Genomic DNA, 20,139 nt, shown 5'->3' with positions numbered 1-20,139 from the left:
GAAGAATTCTTTTTAACACAAGGACTCAGAAATCTACAACTTAATGTGCTGCTCCATCTGCCATGTGGTTTACCCTCCCCTTCTTCTATGCCACAGAATGCCCTGCTAGGTAGAGGTGCACTGTGAAGTGGATCACAATTTGGTAGGGAATGGGTCTGGCTAGAGGAAGGACCACAGTTATCCACTTTGAATGGAGAGTGAATAGATCTGCAGGGCCAACCCAGCTTTAAGGACTGAGTTAATTCCCTTCCCAGCCTGTAGGGCTAGAGCTGGGTCTGTAAGAGGGAGTTCAGAAGGATGCAGCTCTAGGAAGATTCCTGGGTTTGCTATGGAACTGAGTTGGGGTGAGCTGCTGCTTCGCTGGAGCTTGGGTGAAGTTAGGCCCTGCTCTTTGGCTCAGGGAAGCCCTGCTGTATTTGTCCCTTAGAGGGGCAGGGCATTTCTTACATTTCCTTTTCTGCTTGGGGTGGCCAATTGCAAAGATGTTTAAAGTTCACTGATGTGTGCAATATCATCTCTTGCTTTAAGTGGCCCATCATGATAGCAACACAGGGCCCTAGCCATGCAAAGGTCTGCATCTTTCCCTAGCATCATCATGACAAGAAATGCTGTTTGCCCCTGTATCTTTCTCCTTCACTCCATTGAAGATTGCTCCCATGTTCCATGTCCCCACTGTCCTGCTAGAAGGGCACCACCTGATTCTCCCTCTGACAGGCCTTGCAGCATCACTACATCCCCTGTAGCTAAGAAGACAAAACAGAGCTTCACTTTCTCTCTCTCATATTTTCCCCTTCTCCTCCTCTCTCCTCTCTCTCAATAGTTCTTGGCTCTCTCACACTATCTCTGGTTCCTGTAGGTTTTCTCTTCTCTCTTGTAGGCTGGTGTCTCTGTCTTTCCATCTCTGCTGCCACTGAGATTGCTGAACCCTCTTTCTTTCCCATCCCTCCCTAGAGTCCCCACAGGGCCACTTTTGTCCCTTTCCTCTTCAGAGTTATTTGATTGCAGAACTCAGTCCTCTCCTGCCTGCTTACTGCCCTTCATCTAGTGCTGGCTGAAATGAGCTTTCTGTTCCCAGTGACACTACATGTGTAGGTAACTGGAGTGGATTTGAGAAAAGCGATTACAGCCAGAACAATAATGCCTTTGTAATGCTGTGGGGATTATTATTCTCCTATGGAGTAAGACCTAAAGAACAACGCCACATCATCAAGCAAACAGAACCTCCAGCTGTCGATGCTGTAGCTCCCTTTAGAGACAGACACATGCTTGGCCAACTGCAATTCCCCTGAAGGCAGACACTTGGCACCCTTGTTCCCATTGAAACACACTGTGATTCTGCATCATCATTTGACAGAGACAGAGAGGTAGCGGATGTGAAGGGCCTTCTTTTGCCATGGGACAAGTCCCCTCTCTAGCAACCCAGCAGCTCTGCCTAATTCACCTTTGCTTTCAGTTTGTTCATCCTTCTCACTCCTTCTTCCTTTGATGGATGATTCTATAATAAAAATAACCTTCTGGAAGAAAAAAAAATCTCTTCTAATTTCTCTTATCCCCTATTCCTTGAACTTAAATTCCTATGCCTTTGCTGTACCAAAATGGGTCTCTGTAGGAGCCTTTCACACACTCTGATCATGCTTAGATCCCTATAAAGGCAACAACTTTAAAGACTAAAACAAGTTCAGTTTCACCTCACTTTCCTCAGGAAAGGAATCCTTGTTCCCAAAAATCCTCAGTAAACATCTTTCTACCATTATCATTTCAGAATGCCTTTTCAGTCGCAGCATATGAGCCAAATTCTGGTTCCATCAACATCAGTAGCAAAATGCCCATTGGCTTGCTTGGGAACAGGAGTTGGTCTAGCATGTTTTGGAGTGATTCAGAGGCTATTTCATGTGCACCAGTATTGGGCTCAGCGCTCTACAGAGCACAGAGGAAGAGACGGCCTGTCACCCAAGGAACTTACATTCTACATTAAATAGCCAGTACAGCTTGGATACATAATGCCATAGCTGCTTGTCAGATATCCAAGCAGTGATTTATCACTTTGTATAAGGTAATGTCCTACTCTTGATCCCCTGGCAGGATGCCACTAATAGGTTTCACAGGCCAAGATGGGATCCTAACAAGAAGAGAGCATTCATTTAGTGCACAAGGTTAGTGAGTGAGTTCAAAGCTAAAGCAGCCCTATGGAAGAATGTCTGAACCTGAGAGTGGGAGAATGATAGAAAAGGAATGCTCAGGAGGAGATAGAATAGGGGCTTCTGGGAGTCAGGACTCTTCTGTTCCCAGCTCTGTCATTGACTTGCTGTGTGACCTTGGGTAAAAGTCATTTTAACTTATCTGTGCCTCAGTCTCTCCACGTGTAAAATGAGGATGAGACCTGCCTGTCCCATACGCGTAGTTGTGTTTGTAAAGCACTTTGAGATGCTCAGACGGAGGTGCTCCTTGGAGAGCAGAATGTTATAGTTTTAATAGAAGAAAGTAGTGTTACCCCAAATGCAAGTGTAAGGAAGACAAGAACCAGGAAAATGTAATACAGCAGAAAGATCTGTTCCAATGAATCACAAAGCCCATGGCCTCTCCCTCAGGTATTTTTGGGCTTCACAGCTTGTCCTGGGACATTTCTCACTCATCTCACTATCAAGCAGTTCCTTAACAGGGCTGCTCCGTAGCCTCTTTAATACAAACTGAAATGTGCTCTTTTGAGTTCCCTTTAGGACAGATAAAACACCCCTGGTTCCTTTGAATCCTGTTCCATTTCTTCCAGGCCCTTTTCACTAGTGCTAAGGAGGGGCAAAAAGATTCAGATCCCAACAGCAAAGAGATTTTGTTAATTGTTATAAAGACTGGGCAGGATTGTTACCACTTACAGGCAGTACTGCATTCATAATTACCTGCTGGAATGGGACAGGCACCTCCGTGCCCCTTGCTGACATTGAGATGCTTATGATTTTGGGAATGGAATGCCATCCCCTTTCTGGATTAGTCTCTGATTTTGAATTACACAAATAGCTTTGACATTAGTTCCATCTCAGGAAGAAGTGAGTCCGCATGTTATGTAATATAATCTTAGTGTCTCAAAGATTCTGTTCTGTCCTCTTTTCTACTGCCAGATGGCATAGAATATCCATTCTCTCTGGAGAGATGCTCATATACATCTAACAGCTGGATTTATGGTGGTTCACTCTGTAACTGGGCACTGTTGTTCCTTGGTATTTGGCTCCTGCAGATCAGCTAACTCTTTAGTATTCAGCCAGTGCCACACAGCCTCTTGCCTTACACTGCGATCCCAAGATTAAACTGTCTGCAAGAGGACATAAGTGAAGAACTTTAAACACAAATTTGAAAGGAGGGGCCATCTCAGATTCTCCAAACGTGTTCCTTCCCAGATGAGACCTAGGCCTGGGTTAGTGAACAACAGGTGTTAGATCCATGCTCTCACTCTGTCCCATTCTGCACTGGTTTCAGCTGCTGCCTGTTTCCTTGCTGCTCTGTTCTATAACATGGCTCTTAGGCTGCATTGTTATTGACTCAGCAGCGCTGTTTCTTACCCTCATCCCTGAAATGCTCTCCAAAGTGATGAATCACACACCTGCATAAGTGACTCCCTTCCCACAACTGAGGCATCTGCTCAAAATTCTGCAGTGCTCAGTTGGTTGAGACAGGGAACTATAACCCGTCTGCTGGCAGTGGTATCACCACAGTCCTCAGAAATAGCCCCAATAACTTCATACTCCTTCACAGCAAGCAATGTCAAGTAGCACTCCAGTGGTGTGAACTTCCTCACAGCAGTGCACTGTCAGTGCCAGCTGGGACTCTAGGAATGCCAACTTCTCTAAAATATCATAACTCCAGCACGATGGTCTTCCCAAAGCACACCTAATGTCTGTATGAGTTATTCATTATGGATTCTCATACCAGTTTGCTGTTGAGCGTGAGCTTCCTTGCAGAAGTGCCTCTTCAGTATCCATGAGTTCTCCAGCTGCAGTAGTTCTAGCGAGGACTCTGCCTCTCATACATGTAGCCCTACTGCTTCTGGAGTGCAATTTTAGTTTAATATTATAAAATATGAACAGCCAGTTATACAAAAGGGCAGCTGGGCTGTAATTAAGAGCTAGAATGACAGTGTAGATTTGATCAGGAAATTACTGCTGGACAAATGTCCTCATCACAATAACCTCTATCACAACTGGCACTAATTAGCCAGAGAAATTGGACTCTTCTCTTGACCCTAGAGAGGACTTGAGGCATATTGTAGGAGAATCTTGCACTGCAGCTGAACATGCTGTACCTGTTCTGTAGCTAAGCGCCTTCAGTCTCCAGGATTGTTAATGCAACATAAGCACAGCATGCAAAAGTTGGGGAAGGGGAGAGTGTGGCCTTTACTCACTGAGAACATGTGTCTGATAGGAACATTTAGCACTTCTCTTTGTCCAACAACAACTGATTAAATTTTAAAGCCCCTTTTCAGACCTGTCACCCTTTCCAAATAATGTCCTGGGTTTGATTACAGTAAAACTTGAGACACCAATTTCTTAGAAACAAACATTTATTTATTTATATAATGCCCTTGAACCAAGGCCCCAGATCCATTACCAGGCTTACATCACAGGAAGAAGCTATTTCTAAAATAGTCTGAACAACTGAGTCCAACCCTCCTGAACTTTGAGAACTTTGGGATTTGGATCAGGAATCTGAACCTCCACCTTTTGGAGTGTTTTGATCCAGGGATTTGTTCCTGCCAATTATACCAGTAAGGAGTTTGGATCCAGGTCTAAGATTCCAGGGATGTACCACTTAAGCAGTGTGAGCTCCCTAAAAACAGTGCTCAGAAAATGCCTGCTAGAACTCTGTGGAATGTGGAGTCCCCAATTGCAGCGCTAACTACCACTTTCATAGCTGTGGCATCCTCACAGCAATGCACCAGTGGAAGCCATCACTACACCAATGGGAGCCTTCTCACAGCAGTGCCTTCAACTCAGCTAGCACCTCTGCAGTGTGAGCTTCCTCACAGCAGTGCCTTGTCCCTGACCCCTGCAGTGTGAGATTTCCCACAGCAGTGCCCTGCCCCAACCCCTCAGCGTGAGCTTCCCCACAGCGGTGCCCTGCCCCTGCCCTCTGCAGCGTGAGCTTCCCCACAGCGATACCCTGCCCCTGCCCTCTGCAGCGTGAGCTTCCCCGCAGCGGTGCCCTGCCCCTGCCCTCTGCAGCGTGAGCTTCCCTGCAGCGGTGCCCTGCTCCTGCGCTCTGCAGTGTGAGCTTCCGCGCAGCGGTGCCCTGCTCCTGCGCTCTGCAGTGTGAGCTTCCCCGCAGCGGTGCCCTGCTCCTGCGCTCTGCAGTGTGAGATTCCCCGCAGCGGTGCCAAACTTTATTTCTTATCAGCACCCTGATTTAGTCCCTTTTCTGATGTCCGCTTTCCTCTCTTGAAGTTCATGCTCACACAAAAGAGCTGGGCCGGGGCTGCTTGGAAAGTTGATCCCCCTGCCAGTCACGGCGGGGGCCGGTTACCACGACAGGGGAAGGAGTTTAACGTGAAGCGTCCGGGGATGTTTATGGTGACGCTCATTTTCTGCCTGACACCGAACCGGCTCCCTCAGCCCCTCCCGTGGGTGAGAGGGACGGATTCGGGTTTCAGGCGCTCGGACTCCCCTTCACGCTCACGCGCCACACGATCCCCGGTTAAAAATTCATGCAGCTGCCGCAGCGATCTCCATGCTCCCCCTGCCTGCTGGGAAGCTGCAGACAGCGCAGCCGGGCTGGGTGGGAGACGCCACGGAGCGCCCTGCTTGTCTCCCAACGGCCCCGGGTCGGCTCCTCTCGCTGGGGAGGGGAGGAGACTGAGCGCCTCACCTGAAGGAGCTGCGCGTCGGCACCTTGGGCTGCCGGCAAGGGGAGGGGGAGGCCAGGCTGCTGCTGAGGAGACGGTGCCCTCCAGCCCCCTGCTTCCTGGCGGAGCCGGTGTCTTCCCAGGCCATTGTCTGGAGCTGTCACATGGGCTGTGGTGCTGAATTTAAGCAGATTTCTGAAGGACATGCCACGAGCACTTCCTCCAGCCTGCGGGGACTGCTGGGCGGAGAGCTTCTCCCAGACAGCAGCCGCCACTGGCTTTAAGATGCTTCTGTAGCCTCCCCGAGATGAGCTCGCCCAGTGCAAAGAGCGAATCCAAGACTTTGCTGCTGAAGGCAGGGGGGAGCCAGAGGGCTGCGGTAGGAGCAGAGCCCCAGCCCAGGAACAGCCATGCCCAGGACGGGAAAGGGCAACCCAGGTACCCAGCGAGGGAGCTGAGCAGCCAGGAGCAGCTCCATGGGGACCCCAGTTCCAGGAGGCCACTTTGCCACCCAGGAGTCAAGGAGAATGGAGTGAAGGGGCTCAAGAAGCAGTCACATGGACAGGGTGGGAGCCAGCCGGAGCCAGCAGAAGGAGGTCCAAGCAGAGGCATCAGCAAGGAGCAAGCCAGGACATCTAGGCATCATCACCAACATCACCATCACCACCACAAGCAGCAGCATCCCAACCTGGACCAACAGAAGCAGCACACTCAGAGGGATGGGGAGGAGAGGGAGGAAGACTTTTTCTTCAGTCACAGAGAGGGGTCTAGCAAAGAGTCCCTAAAGCTCTCTGAAGGCTCGTCACCTCTGTCCAAATCCAGCAGCAGGTACTCCACCAAGTCCAACAGCAGCGACAGGTCCGGGGAACCAGATCCCCTCTTCCACCAGCTGCACCCCATTCTCAGCTCTGTCTTTGGCCAGGTAAGGACCAGAGGGTCTCACATCTGCTCTCCTCCCATCCTCCCCCAGCACTTGCATCTTTCTGCCCCTTTACACATCTTTGGCTTGCTGGCTCGGAGCCCTCCTGTGCTTTAGAAATAAGCTTGCAGCTATAAATGCACTGCTTCCTGGCTGCCTCTGCAAAACTTCTCTGAGCCATTTGCATCACAGTGGTGCAAAGTTAAAGGGGCTTCTTCCTTGCAATTGTGAACTAGGGTGCGTGTGTTTGTGTGGAGCAGGAAGGCTTGTACCACGGATGGGCACAGGATAGGCTCAGGTGTGCAGGCTGGGAGCTGGCTTTGCGAGTGTCTATTGATAAAGTGAGGGGAGCATCTGTGCACTTTGTGTCTTCCCTAACGAAAGAACAAACCCTGTCAGATCAATGGCTTATAGGAATTCTCCTTGGGAGGCAGACACTGCCCCAGCTGCCCTGGTCTGCTGTGTGAAAAAGGGTTCTTTCTGGTTGGCTCTGCATGTGCTGCACGGTGTGTGGTGCTCTGAGAGATATCAATTTCATCCCAGCACCGAAATGAATCCCACCCCTCACCCCATCCCCCTCTCTCCTTGGTTCACTGAAAATCCACTCCAGTTGTCTGAGCTAAACTGTGTCTGTGTCGGGGTGGGGGGGAGTCAAATAATCTGATCTGAAAAACACATGCAGATATTAGGGTCTTTCTTGCACCCTTTCTTTTCTTTATATGTTTACTTCTCCTTAAGGTACATTTATGTGCAATGAGATTACGAATCATTTATGATGGCAGAGCTGTCAGAAGAAGGGAGGGGGACAAAAAATCATTCTGACCCAATTCTGAAACCCTCTCAGTCAGTGTGTTGAGATGGAACAGATGCCTTCAGTATTTGCAAGCTCTTTCTGTGCAAAGCTGTTGTTTTAAACTGCGCCTGGTAATGAAATTACCCTGACAGGGCTACTTTTTAGAAGTGAAGAGGCAAAGGGAGCCTCGCTTCCAGTTTTCATTTAGAACCATTATGGGATGTTACCGTACTGGGAAATGTAATCTTCAGGAAGATTAATGTAACTGCAGTCTCCCAGAAGCACAACTGTAGGTATAAACCAGTAGCCTGAAGTGCTAAATTCCGGTACAGAGAGTAATCAGTGAAACCAGAATTAGGATTTGTGGTTTTGTTTTATAGACAAAGCTGGCTTGGGAGGTTCTGTAGAAATGTCTAGTCAAGTTGGTGTGGTGGAGAGAGGAAGGGAGAAGCAGAACCTTAGTAGTCAAGAGCAAGGACAGAGTGCACTAAGTCTGTTTTGTTCAGTGTCAGAAAGTGCTGTCTACCTCTGATAACCTTGACTGCACTGAAGAAAATCAAACCTCACCTGTTCCCCTTCCCTAGGACTTTGCATCATCAACAATAGTTTGTTTGTTGGGACATGAATATTATTGTTGCAATGGACTCAGAACTAGTATTTCCCCCCAGCCCCACAAACAGGACATCAAAACTCAGGGATAAAGTCTTTCAGTAACAACATTCAGGGTTCTGGTCAGTGTCAGTGCTCAATTAGGTGACAAAGAACAATATGCCACCAGCATATCTGGAAATCTGTGGTCTAAATTCTGTTCAGTTACATCTCTGCAACCTGGCTGACAGCAGTGGAGATGTAACTGAGTATGGTTTTTAGCTCTGCAGCACTGCATGGCCTCAAAGTATCAGAACCACAAAATAAATCCATACCAGGGTCCCCAATACAAAAGCCATTGTCTACCTAGTTTTTAATTGACCTTTTCCCACTGATGGAAACTGGCTCTGAATGGCATCTTTATTATATCATTGTTGCCTACGCACTTTCAGGTGTCACCACCTTCTACTGCATGCCATAAACTCTGCAAGATGTAGTCCCCCCAGTTCATCAATGCCTGTTTGCTTACAAGAAAGAAGGGCACAGATTAAATGCTGCTTCTGGCTCTTTTACCCAGTGCATAGCCCCAGTGCCTGTGAATAAACAGAGATCTTTCTTCATAGCCTGACATTCTGTATCTGTGTCTGTCTGCCTCTTGCCTTCTCTGAAAGGATTTAGATGAAATGACCATTCAGTGGATAATGTAAGACAGGAGTGTGGAGTGGGTTGTAGTAGGAACATTTGGGAATGGGTGAACACAGCAGTGCAGTAATGCCCTGATAGCTGCAGCATGGAATGCAGAAATAGTTGGATGCAGGAGCACAAAGTAAATAAAATTGTAATTGTAAAGTTCAGGAATGGATGGAGGCCTGAGGACAGAAGCAAGTGCAAGTTTTGTCATGGTAATAGAAGGGATGGAGGCTGTATCCCAGGAGTGGAGAAGTGAATGTTAGCAGTTGGATAGAAATGTGAGTTTGCAGTAGTAGGGGAGGACAGGAAATTATACTTATAGGAACCCAAGTTTCAATCATGGGTGGATGCAGTGTCACAGGGGTGCAGTAATGTCCAGGATTGCAGTATAGCATGAAAGGAGTTGCAACACCCATTTATTATACACTGTAATTAAAAGATGGCAACAGCACCATACAGTAAACAGTTTCTTTAGTCCAGGAACTTCTAGCTAACACACCCAGCCCACTGTTTTGTTATCACACAGTGAGTGAATCAGTTAAAATAAATTTTCAGTTGCACATTAGGAGGGGAGCACAATGCTGCAGATTTACAGTAACAATGAAGCATGATCCAGGGGCACCAGTATGTGTTGCCCCAGTGATACACAAGCAAAACATCGTCCTCTATTTACGTAGTGGTGCAATGATATGGTCACGTATGCAGAATGGTACAATCAGAGGCAGAAAACTTTGCAGGGATGACTTCACACGGTATTTCATTATTGCAGTAACAGTGTGAAATAGCAATTCAGGACTCCAGAGTTGTGTCTTAGGCAGATAGATTTGTAACTGTACAGGAAGAAACACAGAGCACGGACAGAAGTGCTATAAATATATAACTGGTGTGCTAGCACAACTATGTGGCGCATTGATGGTGTATGCTCCAGGCTAATGCTGAGGCATGGTACTGTCAGGATATGGTAATGCAGAAAGAAGTATTTTATTAACTACACTCAAGGTGCACTGGTATTGTATATAGAGCAATAGTGCTGTTTCAGTGCATCAAACTGTACTGCAGAAGTTGAGCGGTGCATGGATAAACAGATGTGAGCTGGTGTAATAGTGTTTTAGTATAAGCCACAGTGTCACATTAGACTAATGACATATTAGTGTGTTGGCTCTGTGGAGTAACACATAATATTATAAAAGCGTTTTAGTGTAGTACTTATGCTTGGGTGTTGTACAGCCCCAGAGCGACTTGATAGTACAGTCCTGACAATGCAGTAATATAACAACACAGTCCTGGGGCTGTATAAGGAAGTGATACTGGTGCAGTCTGCGGGTATTTTGGCAGTTCAAGGATGGGATATTTGTGTAGTGTTGTAGCAGGTTGGCAGTCTAATGATAGAGTAATATAATATTGTAAAGGCATGATATACAGTCTCATGGCAATTGCACTCAGTGTGATGTTAGCGCAGGGCTGTGCCAATCTGGCAGTGCAGTGCTGTTGTAATACCATAACACAGTGAGTGAAATGTTACTACAGTGCTGGAGGGGAGGATGAATGTGAATTAGTGAGAGTAAAATTAGTGCAGTATTATGGAAATACAATTTTGTACAGTGAACTTAATGCAGTGTTGTTATGGTCCAGGAGTAGTTTCTTAGACTGGCAGCGTACTGGTGAGATATTAGTGCAGTGGTGCAGTAATGCAGCTGGGTGGTGGAGGGATACTAGTGCAGTGCTGCAGTGGTGTGGAAGAATGGCAGTGGCAGGAGGACAGCAGTGCAGCAGCATGCAGGTGGGAGAGTGGTGCAGTAGTATAGCAGCCTGGTGTTCGATGTTGGAGCAGCAGCATGGCATCATGTTGCAAGGATGGTGGTGCAGTAGAATGGCAGCATGGCAATGGGATGTGGCAGTGGTGCAGAAGTGTGGTACTGTGATATTGGTATAGCAGTAATGTGGCAGTGTGGCAGGAGAGAGAGCAATACAGAATTAGTGTGATAGAGGGACAGCAGTGCAGCATTAGCATGGCAGCAGGGAGAGAGGAGCACAGTTAGTGTGACAGAGGAATAGCACTGCAGCATTAGTGTGGCAGCAGGGACAGTGGTGCGGGGATAGCCAGGCAGCAGGGATAGCACTGCAGTGTTAGCATGGCAGCAGGGATAGTGGTCCAGGGATAGCTGGGCAGCAGGGATAGCACTGCAGCATTAGTGTGGCTGCAGAGACAGTGGTTCAGGGATAGCCGGGCAGAAGGGATATCACTGCAGTGTTAGTGTGACTGAAGGGACAGTGGTTCAGGGATAGCCAGGCAGAAGGGATAGCACTGCAGCGTTAGTGTGGCTGCAGCATTAGTGTGGAAGCAGGGACAGTGGTTCAGGGATAGCCGGGAAGAAGGGATAGCACTGCAGTGTTAGTGTCGCAGCAGGGACAGTGTTCAGGGATAGCCAGGCAGCAGGGATAGCACTGCAGTGTTAGTGTGGCAGCAGGGACAGTGGTTCAGGGATAGCCGGGAAGAAGGGATAGCACTGCAGTGTTAGTGTCGCAGCAGGGACAGTGTTCAGGGATAGCCAGGCAGCAGGGATAGCACTGCAGTGTTAGTGTGGCAGCAGGGACAGTGGTTCAGGGATAGCCGGGAAGAAGGGGTGCCTTTGCAGCGTTAGTGTCGCAAGCAGGGACAGTGGTTCAGGGCTGCCGGGCAGCAGGGATAGCACTGCAGTGTTAGCGTGGCAGCAGGACAGTGGTTCAGGATAGCCGGGAGAGGTAGCACTGCAGTGTTGTGTCGCAGCAGGGACAGTGTTCAGGATAGCCCGGGAAGAAGGATAGCACTGCAGCGTAGTGTCGCAGCAGGACAGTGGTTCAGGGATAGCGGGCAGCAGGATGCACTGCAGTGTTAGCGGTGGCAGCAGAAGTGGATTTCAGGGATAGCACTGCAGCGTTAGTGTCGCAGCAGGGACAGTGGTTCAGGGATAGCCGGGCAGCAGGGATAGCACTGCAGTGTTAGCGTGGCAGCAGGGACAGTGGTTCAGGGACAGCCGGGCAGGAGAGATAGCGCTGCAGCATTAGCGTGGCAGCAGCGTTAGCGTGGCAGCAGGGACAGTGTTGCAGTAGTAGCATGACAGGTATAGTGATGTGGGTAGTGTGCCCGCAGGACAGCAGTACAGAAGTAGCATGGCAGTAGGGATGGTAGTGCCACAGTAGTGTGGTAGCTGTAGCCTGGCAGCAGGATAGCAGTGCAGCAATAGCCTGGTAGCATAGCAATGTAATAGTGTGTCAGCAAGGATAGCAGTGCAGATGTAGCATAACTCCAATTCTTTCTTGTTTGGATCTGTTGGCTCCACAGTACTGGCCCTTTAAGCAGAGCCTTTCCTGGCGTTTGCCATGTAATATTAATTTGTAAGTGATCCCGCCATGTGAGACCCAGCAGTTTTCAGAGCTGTAATGCTTTCATGCCCTGCCTGGCTGTTAAATATTTTAATGAAGTGATTTCCCAACACAGTTTTCTGTCACCTGCTTTCTAATAGCCTGGGAATCATGCAGGTCAGAGAAAGCCATAAGGGCCTATCAAATATTTACAGGCTCTGTCTGTAAGTGCCCAGAGCCAAAGGGCCTGTTGCATTTCCATCTGCAGAGGCCATGAGAGGCTTTATCTTTTTGGTGTCTGTAGTCCCATTCCCAGATCTGGTTTTAATTCTAGTGACCAAATGAACATTAAACAGGAGGAGGAGAAATACCTTGTTTACAGCCCCCTGTTTTCTTTTTATTTCCCTTTCCTTGTCTGTCTTCTTCCATCTCTTTGGCGTTTACTAGTAGAAGAGCAATGGAGTTAGGGTGCATCATGGATCAAACCAGAGTGAAAGGAACTAGCCCTGCTTATTAGGTGGTTGGGGTCCCAAGCTGTAGGGGTGAGTAACTGCCATAAGGAACACCCTTCTCCAAAAGGAGCCAGAAACTTCAAGGCAAGAGAATATTTCCCAGCCACCCACAGAGAAGGAGTGAGCACTGTCTCCCTGTTCTCCATGTTATCCTGAGGTCCTTACTAAGACAAAACTTTCATTGACATCACTGGGAACTCTGAGTTCCTATTGATTTGAATGGGAGTGTTGCCTGACTAAGAATGCTGCATCAGGCCCACAACTTAGAGCCCTCCAACCAGAAATGCACAAGGATACTCTTCAGTCTGAATGATGAGAGAGAGAGAGTGTGTTATGTATATTTCAGTGATGGAAGTTCCTGGATCCCAGACTGTCTTACACAGATGTGTGTGACTGATGGAGGTCCCTGCATGGTGTGTTGTGCTGTAGCAGAGGGGATGTCACTGTGTTGCAATGATAGAGGCTGTTGGATGTAGTCCTAGGCTGTGCTATAGTGGAGATGAGCAGTCATGTCTCAACGTTTATGGTGAACTGAGGAGACTAGTTCTAACAGCTGCACATTTAGGATGTTAGATTCACATAATCATTTGGGGGGCAGAGCATTTCTTCAGTGGGTCATAGTGCAGTCCCCACATTAGCACTGACTCCATTAAGTCTCCTTCCTAGCTGATTAAACATTGAACTTGGGTAACACAGAAGAGGGAAGCATCATCTCCTCTACAGCTGCTTTTCTCTGACTGGACTATTATTCCTGCTGCATTTATTGTGGTGTTTGTGAGGTCCTGTCTGAAACATAGAAGTGGATATCCAGAGTGAGCCCAGATTCAGAGAAAGGATCAGTTCTGAGACCAGAATGTTAAACTATAGAGGAGGGATGAAACAGGATGTTGGTATAAAGACAACTCTGGGATCCTAACCATGGGTGCCTGGTGCAGAATCAGAGGACAGGAAAGAGTTGGTTCCCAGGCCCAGAATGCAGGTCCCAAGAGCCTACCACAAACCTGCAGAAGAAAAACAGCTGGTTTTGACACAGACATCTAGCATAAATCCAGTGCTGTCACTGGTTTCAGGGGAAAGGTCAGGATTGTGATCCAAGAAAAATCTTCACAAAGGGACCCTGTTCGCTGCTTCATTTTCCTACACCAAACATTTCCTCTCTGCTCCATTCCACTCAGACTCTTCCCTACTTTCTGTCCCTGGGAGACTCTTCCACTCCCTTCCGGGGGCCCTGCCTTTTATGGGACTTTCCAGTGAGAGAGGTTCTGCCTTGTCAGTGTCACCAACGCGCCCTCTGCTGCTGGCCAGCAGAATTCACTACAGTCTCAGTGCAGGTTTCTCCTTAGGAGACTTCTTTATATTCTAGCTCAGGGGTATCAATCTATGGCACGCGTGTGACGCACTGTGGGAGGCTCGAGGCTGTGAGGTATCCGGCTCCCAAGTCCTCCTCAACTTCCCAACAGGACAGGAGGTATTTAAGTTCAACAGCTCCTTCCTCCCAGGAGCATGGAGGATGCAGTGATAATTCTTTGCCCTCATCATCTAACAGATATTTAGTACAGAAGATGTTGCATGGTAGAAGAAGACCGCACATGGCCACAACCACTACACAAGTATATGCCTGTGTGCTCACTCACATACACATCCTGTATGTATATACACAGTCAACATACATACGTTCATGCATCCCTGTATGTACACATACAACCTACATATGGGTACCCCTGTATCTAGATATATAACCTTCATACCTACACTCCTTTGTGTGGGTACACACACACACATGCATCTCTGTGTGCAAAGACAAGCTGAATATACACACACATACAAATCCTTTCCAAACATTCACATGTTCCCATGTTCACACAAATTCCAACATGTTTGTATATAGACTTCTTTAAATGTATCCACACAACCTGCATCATGTAACAAAATCATTTTATTTAGTGTACACACCACCTTATATATGTATGTATATATGTACACATATACACACACAAATTCTTATTGTTTACATATAGAGTACTCTCTATGAATACACATAAATATAGGTACACACAAAACTCTCTTAGAAGGATACACACAGAACACAACTCCCTCTATTTAAAAATACACATATACACACAACTTCATATATACAGTTTTCCTTACAATCCAATAAATGTGCACATGCCCCTGCATGAATGTACATATATGTATATAAAGGCTAAAATTTTCAAATTTTAATTCTTAAAAAGTTGGGCATCTAAATGTATAGGCACCTAAAGAATAATACCCTGATTTTTAGATGTGCTGAGCACCCACTGACTGACATCTTCCACTGGAAAAGGAAGGAGGGACTTGTGGTTAACATGCAGAATTGGGAGACAGGCTATTCACATTGCTTCTAGCTATGCTAAAGACCTTGGGCAAGTCACCCTGCTTGTATCTTTGTTCCCTGTCTGTACAGTGGGGATAATACTTACCTCACAGTGGGGTCTGTAGGCTTAATTCACTTATGTCTTTCAGCTCCTCAGCTGGAAGGCACTAGAGATATGCAGAATATATTCACAGAGCACCCTGTGTGTTATGAACACAGAAAAACATGGATTCACTTGAGCACATCCATGCAGTCTACCCTTTGCTCTGCAGAGGGGAGAATTTATCGCATGATTTGCTTCTAAAGAGCCTGAAGGATGGAAGCCAGGCACACTGAAGCACTGAGGGGCAATGGGCAAGATTCTTGTGCACACCACCTCTGCCAGGGAGCACTAATTCTGTTAGTGATGCATTTTTTAAATAGATCTTTATTTTTAAAGGATTTGGTAAAAACATCAAAGTAAAACCAAGCTAAACAAATATCCATTATTGCTTTGCTCATCAAATATACAACGTAATATCTAACCCACTGACATGCATAAACCTGCTGGCTGGATCAGGCTCATCTTTTGTCCTCTAAAGTAGCCCAATGTAAGTTCCAAGGACTACGTATTGCCTTGACTTATATTTCATGAAATATCATTGGACTCAATGGGCTTGCACAAGGTATAAATCAGGGAAGAGTTTGGCACCATGTACAGTGCAGATCCTGTGTATTTGTCACCAAAATTAGCTGTGGTTCTTTCCGGCATCACAGCTCCAGTTGCTGTTTTCCTCTGATGAGCCATGAGTGGTATTGATTTCCAATAACAAGCAACTGTATGATGTATATCCAGTAAAAGATGCTTAGCTAACTTTGGGCTCCCTTTTAATTATCCAGTGACATTCATGTGAACTTGCAGATAGTCAGCAGGATCCATAAACCTGAATCACATTTCTATTCCAGTTCAAGATCCCTTCTTGGAATAGAGGCAAACAGCTGTTACAATTGGTGTGGTCCTGCACACTTGTTTAGTAGCCTACTGTACCAATGTGAGGCTATCAAACTCAATATACCTGTGACTGAAATCACTATTAAATCAAAAGTGTTGAAATTTTCTAATCTCTGTGCTACCTATCCCTTACTTAACATACTTTGCACATCTGTAGCCCCTTGCAACCACCCTGGGAAGGGATATAAATGGAGCACTTCATCCCACACTGATATGCAGCCTCCACTCTGGGGTAGAATGTGGCAGCTATGTAACACTGCACAGCAACATGACACAACTGTTCAGAACAGGAAGTGAAGAAGAAACCTGTATTCACTTACAAAACTGGAGAGGGCATTTAGGAAAGCAGAATATGATCACCTGAGTTGGAATTTGATCGGGAGTCCTCACACTGGGGTTAACATCTTGACTCTTACAAAATGTGTCATTGAATCTTGAAAGAGTGGAGATGAACAGGACTTTGGTTTTTATGACGGAATCTCCAGCCTCATACCTATCTGCAGTGTCACACTGGGGTATTGGTTTAGTGATGATTCCAAGGGAAGAGCAACACCTGTCTAGTCACCAGCACCATTGACTGCACCACTTAGTGTCTCACCAGGTACAAACCCAGGCTGACCCTGGGATCAGAGGATAATTAGTGCTTCTTCTTCGACTGCTTGCTCATATCCATTCCAGTTAGGTGTGCGCGCGCCGTGTGCATGTTCGTCAGAAGATTTTTACCCTAGCAACACTCGGTGGGTCGGCTGGGTGCCCCCTGGAGTGGCACCGCTATGGCGCCGGATATATACCCCTGCCGAGCCAGACCCTTCAGTTCCTTCTTACCGCCCGTGCTTGGTCGTTGGGACATGCGAAGCGCAGTTCTTAGCTGACCTCCACTTTCCTAGTACTCCTATTTCTCATTTATATGTATATATAATAACTTTTATATATATATTATGTACTTATGCGTTTTCTTTATTAGCATAGTTAGTGTAATAGTTAGCGGGGTGCGGGAGTAGCCTTCCCGCAAACGGTGCCGGAGCCTAGCCCTCATCGGTTCTTAAACCTTGCTTGGCCTGCCACAGGCCATTGCTGACAGGAGATCAGACGACTCCTGTTTCGGTGCTCAGGAATCGCATTTCACAGCTAAGTCCCATTGCAGACTTTTAAGCTGAGAACAACATGAGCGCACTTTCATTTATCTTCACCTTCTGCACTGACGTGGCCACTCGGTGGACAGAAGCGCCTCCTCGCACTGGACCCCACCAGGCACGCCGTTGCCGGCACCAAAGTTGACTCGGCACCGTTCCCTCTCTCAGGTCGAGAAAGCCCATGACTCCCTGCCAGTGCCCAACAGCTCCCGGTGCAACGCCGTGGTTGTGCTCCCTGCTCCTGCTGTTCTGCTCCAACTGCACCACAGTCCAGAGGCTCGTCTAAGTCGATTGCCGGGCACCAACCTGCAGAGGCACTGATGACACTTCGGCACTGTTGATTCCGTCCGGGGCCGTCGAATCCAGTGCCTGCCTGCTCCCGGCATGCGCCGTGGTTGAGTTCCTGCTCCTGCTGCTTCCGTCCCAACTGCACCGCAGCCAGAGAGCTCGTCAATCGGATCGCTGGCACCGACTCCTGCTGCGGCACCGACAACGTCCGCATGTCGATCCCAGTCCCACAAGGGCCTCGAATCCAAGGCGACTGCTCCCAGGCACGCGCCATGGTTGAAGCTTCCTGCTCCTGCTGCTTCCGTGCCACGCACGCCAGCCAAAGCTATCTAATCGGAGAGTCGCCGGCTACCAACCACCCTGCTGAGGGCACACAACACTCGCACGTTGCATCCCCGGTCCCACAAGGGGTCGAATCAGTGCCTGACTGCTCCTAGCGCCGCCGTGTTGAGCTCCCTGCTCCTACTGCTCCTGTGCAAATGCACGCAGATCAGAGAGCCTGTCTCAGCCGGATTGCCCGGCACCTGACATTGCGCCGAGAGCACTGTCGCATCGGCACTGTCGATCCGGCCCACGAGGCGTCGAATCCGGTGTGCCTGACAAGCTTCCCGCGTACGCATGTGGTCGAGCTTACTGTTGCCCTCCGCGCGGAGACATTTCCTAACGGCGAGCGATCTCATGCCTGACAGAGTAAGGCTGCGCTGAACCCCTGGCACGCCGTGCAGAGTAATCAGTCTCTTGTGCAAGCCTCCTTATCAACCATCCTCTGTTGTTCGCAGCAGAGCGGCACTGTTTCATGATCAGCGGTTGGTCCGCAGACGCTTCCAGGTCCTGTCGGCGCTCCCACTCCCGATTGCCACTTGCAGTTCCAATGCTGTTTCTCCTCAGCACTCCGTCGCACTCCCGCACGGTCGTGGTCCATGTCACCTAGACCCGAATAATCTTGGGGCACCGTTCGGCTCACAGCACTGCTACAGCCCACGTGTGTGACTCCCGTAGCCGCTCCTGACCCGAGATCTGTTGACCTCGGGGCTGCTCTGGGTTGCAGGTCCGGATCTCGATCCGGTACTGTGGTGTGCTCCGTACCTCCAGCGGGGGTGCGATTGGGCCAAGGTCTTGGTAGAGTCAGAGACTCTGGTCCATGATTGTTTTCAGTCAGCACAACTACATGGCCAGTCCAAGTGGACACGCATCAGTTGTTTCCTTCGGCACAGGCGCGTGACAGCTCTTATTGTCAGGACGCATTCTTGGTGTTTGCCACAAACAACCTTTGAGAGCCACAGGACCTCCTATGAGGGGTAGCATCAATTGCGGAACTCAGGTGCAGGAGGTCCGGAGGGTAGGAGTACGCCTTTCTGGAACGTTCCGCGGATCTCAGCAAATGGTGCCTTACTCTCATCGCGCGTGTGCGGCCATAGCCCTCATGTAGCGCCACGCTTGATCTTCTATCGCACCATCCACCGAATTGCCGGTGCTAGTCTCTCTAGTCGCAGGAGAGATGGACGGCGATCTGTGCAGCGTCGCGTCCTCCCTTGCTTCGGCTGCACGGTAAAGAAAAGGGCATGTTAATTGCCAGACACCTATAGTCTACAGTCTGCTTGGTAGGGGCGCAACATCTCCCACGCGTGTGGGCTTGTGGTGACCCCTAATCACTCTCCTCAATCTAGCATTCCACTATACTAATGGGCTGCTGTAGGATAAATGGCCAAGAACTGGGAGCTCTGGTGGAAGATGACAAAGGACGCGGTTTGCAAATCAAAGTAGAGCATCCCTGTGCTTGTGAGCGTTCCATATAATTCATACAGCCGTGGGGTATGGAAGGTAAGTGCTGATTAGACTTTTTGGAAGTGCTCTCCGAATCCAACGCTAGCCTCGGTCATGAGGTCCTACATAGCGCACGGTCTTGGTGAGGATATGTGGCAACATGTTGTGTCTCGATGGGGCACGGTTCCCATTTGCAGGACTTGAGTCGGACAATTCCTTAGATGGCAATAGAGAGATTCATTTGATATTGTGCTTTTACGTTATGAGATTTTTCAGACGTCCTTTCACGGAAGACGGTTACCATTTGGGTAAAGCCCTTTGGCGTGAAACCAACTTCAGGCTTGGCAAGGTCTTGAAGAAAGTCTAATGCGCTGTCTCGTTTCAATTTGTGTGTCGACATTACGAGCGCTGATAGACATTAGCCGGCTCCGTTTTCCCAGCCGCTACACGGCGTGCCGCACTCCGCAAGCAGATGGGCTGCTTGCTAGACGGCGGCAGCTAGGGTGGTTGAAGCAACTGCAGCAAGTCCCTAGTGACGCAAACGCAGGGCCAAATGATATATCTCTGAAGTGAGACCTAATACATGAATCACCTCGTTCGTAGAGTGCTCGCTGGCGGCATGCACGCTGCTCGCTGACGCGGTTGTCAGTGGATTCCACTCTTACTCTCTGGTGAGCCTTGATCTCTGTGCTGTAAATGCTCTCGGCGGGTGATCGGTGCTGGTGTCCTAAGCATTGGATGGGCGTCCGCAGGGAGTTCAGGATGCTGTCAATCATCACTCCAATCTTTGGTGTGCTACGCTCAGTGTTCTCTCTGGTCACCTCATTATCCGATGGCAGACTCTCCATTCGAGCCATTCGCTCGCGGGTGGCTGCATAGAGTGGACGCGGTGGCTGCGAATAGCGAGCCCCATATGCACCATTATTTCCTCATACT

The 20,139-nt window shown here is 48.5% G+C and overlaps 1 protein-coding gene across 3 annotated transcripts in view; it reads left to right on the top strand.

The window, feature by feature from the left end:
* CABP1 (calcium binding protein 1) overlaps positions 1 to 20,139 on the top strand; it is a 105,169-nt gene that overhangs the window by 53,059 nt on the left and 31,971 nt on the right. For 2 of the 3 annotated variants that reach the window (XM_032773683.2, XM_032773682.2), the window contains exon 1: positions 5,764 to 6,749. The exons of the other annotated variant lie outside the window; for it this stretch is intronic. In XM_032773683.2, coding sequence (XP_032629574.1) covers positions 6,135 to 6,749 — 615 coding nt within the window. In that variant the 5' untranslated portion in view covers positions 5,764 to 6,134. Of the gene's footprint in view, positions 1 to 5,763; positions 6,750 to 20,139 lie in introns of those variants that run through there. 3 annotated transcript variants of the gene reach the window in all.

This window comes from Chelonoidis abingdonii, chromosome 22 (genome assembly GCF_003597395.2).
Source record: "Chelonoidis abingdonii isolate Lonesome George chromosome 22, CheloAbing_2.0, whole genome shotgun sequence".
NCBI lineage: Eukaryota > Metazoa > Chordata > Testudines > Testudinidae > Chelonoidis > Chelonoidis abingdonii.
This window is presented reverse-complemented; position numbering and strand designations above follow the sequence as displayed.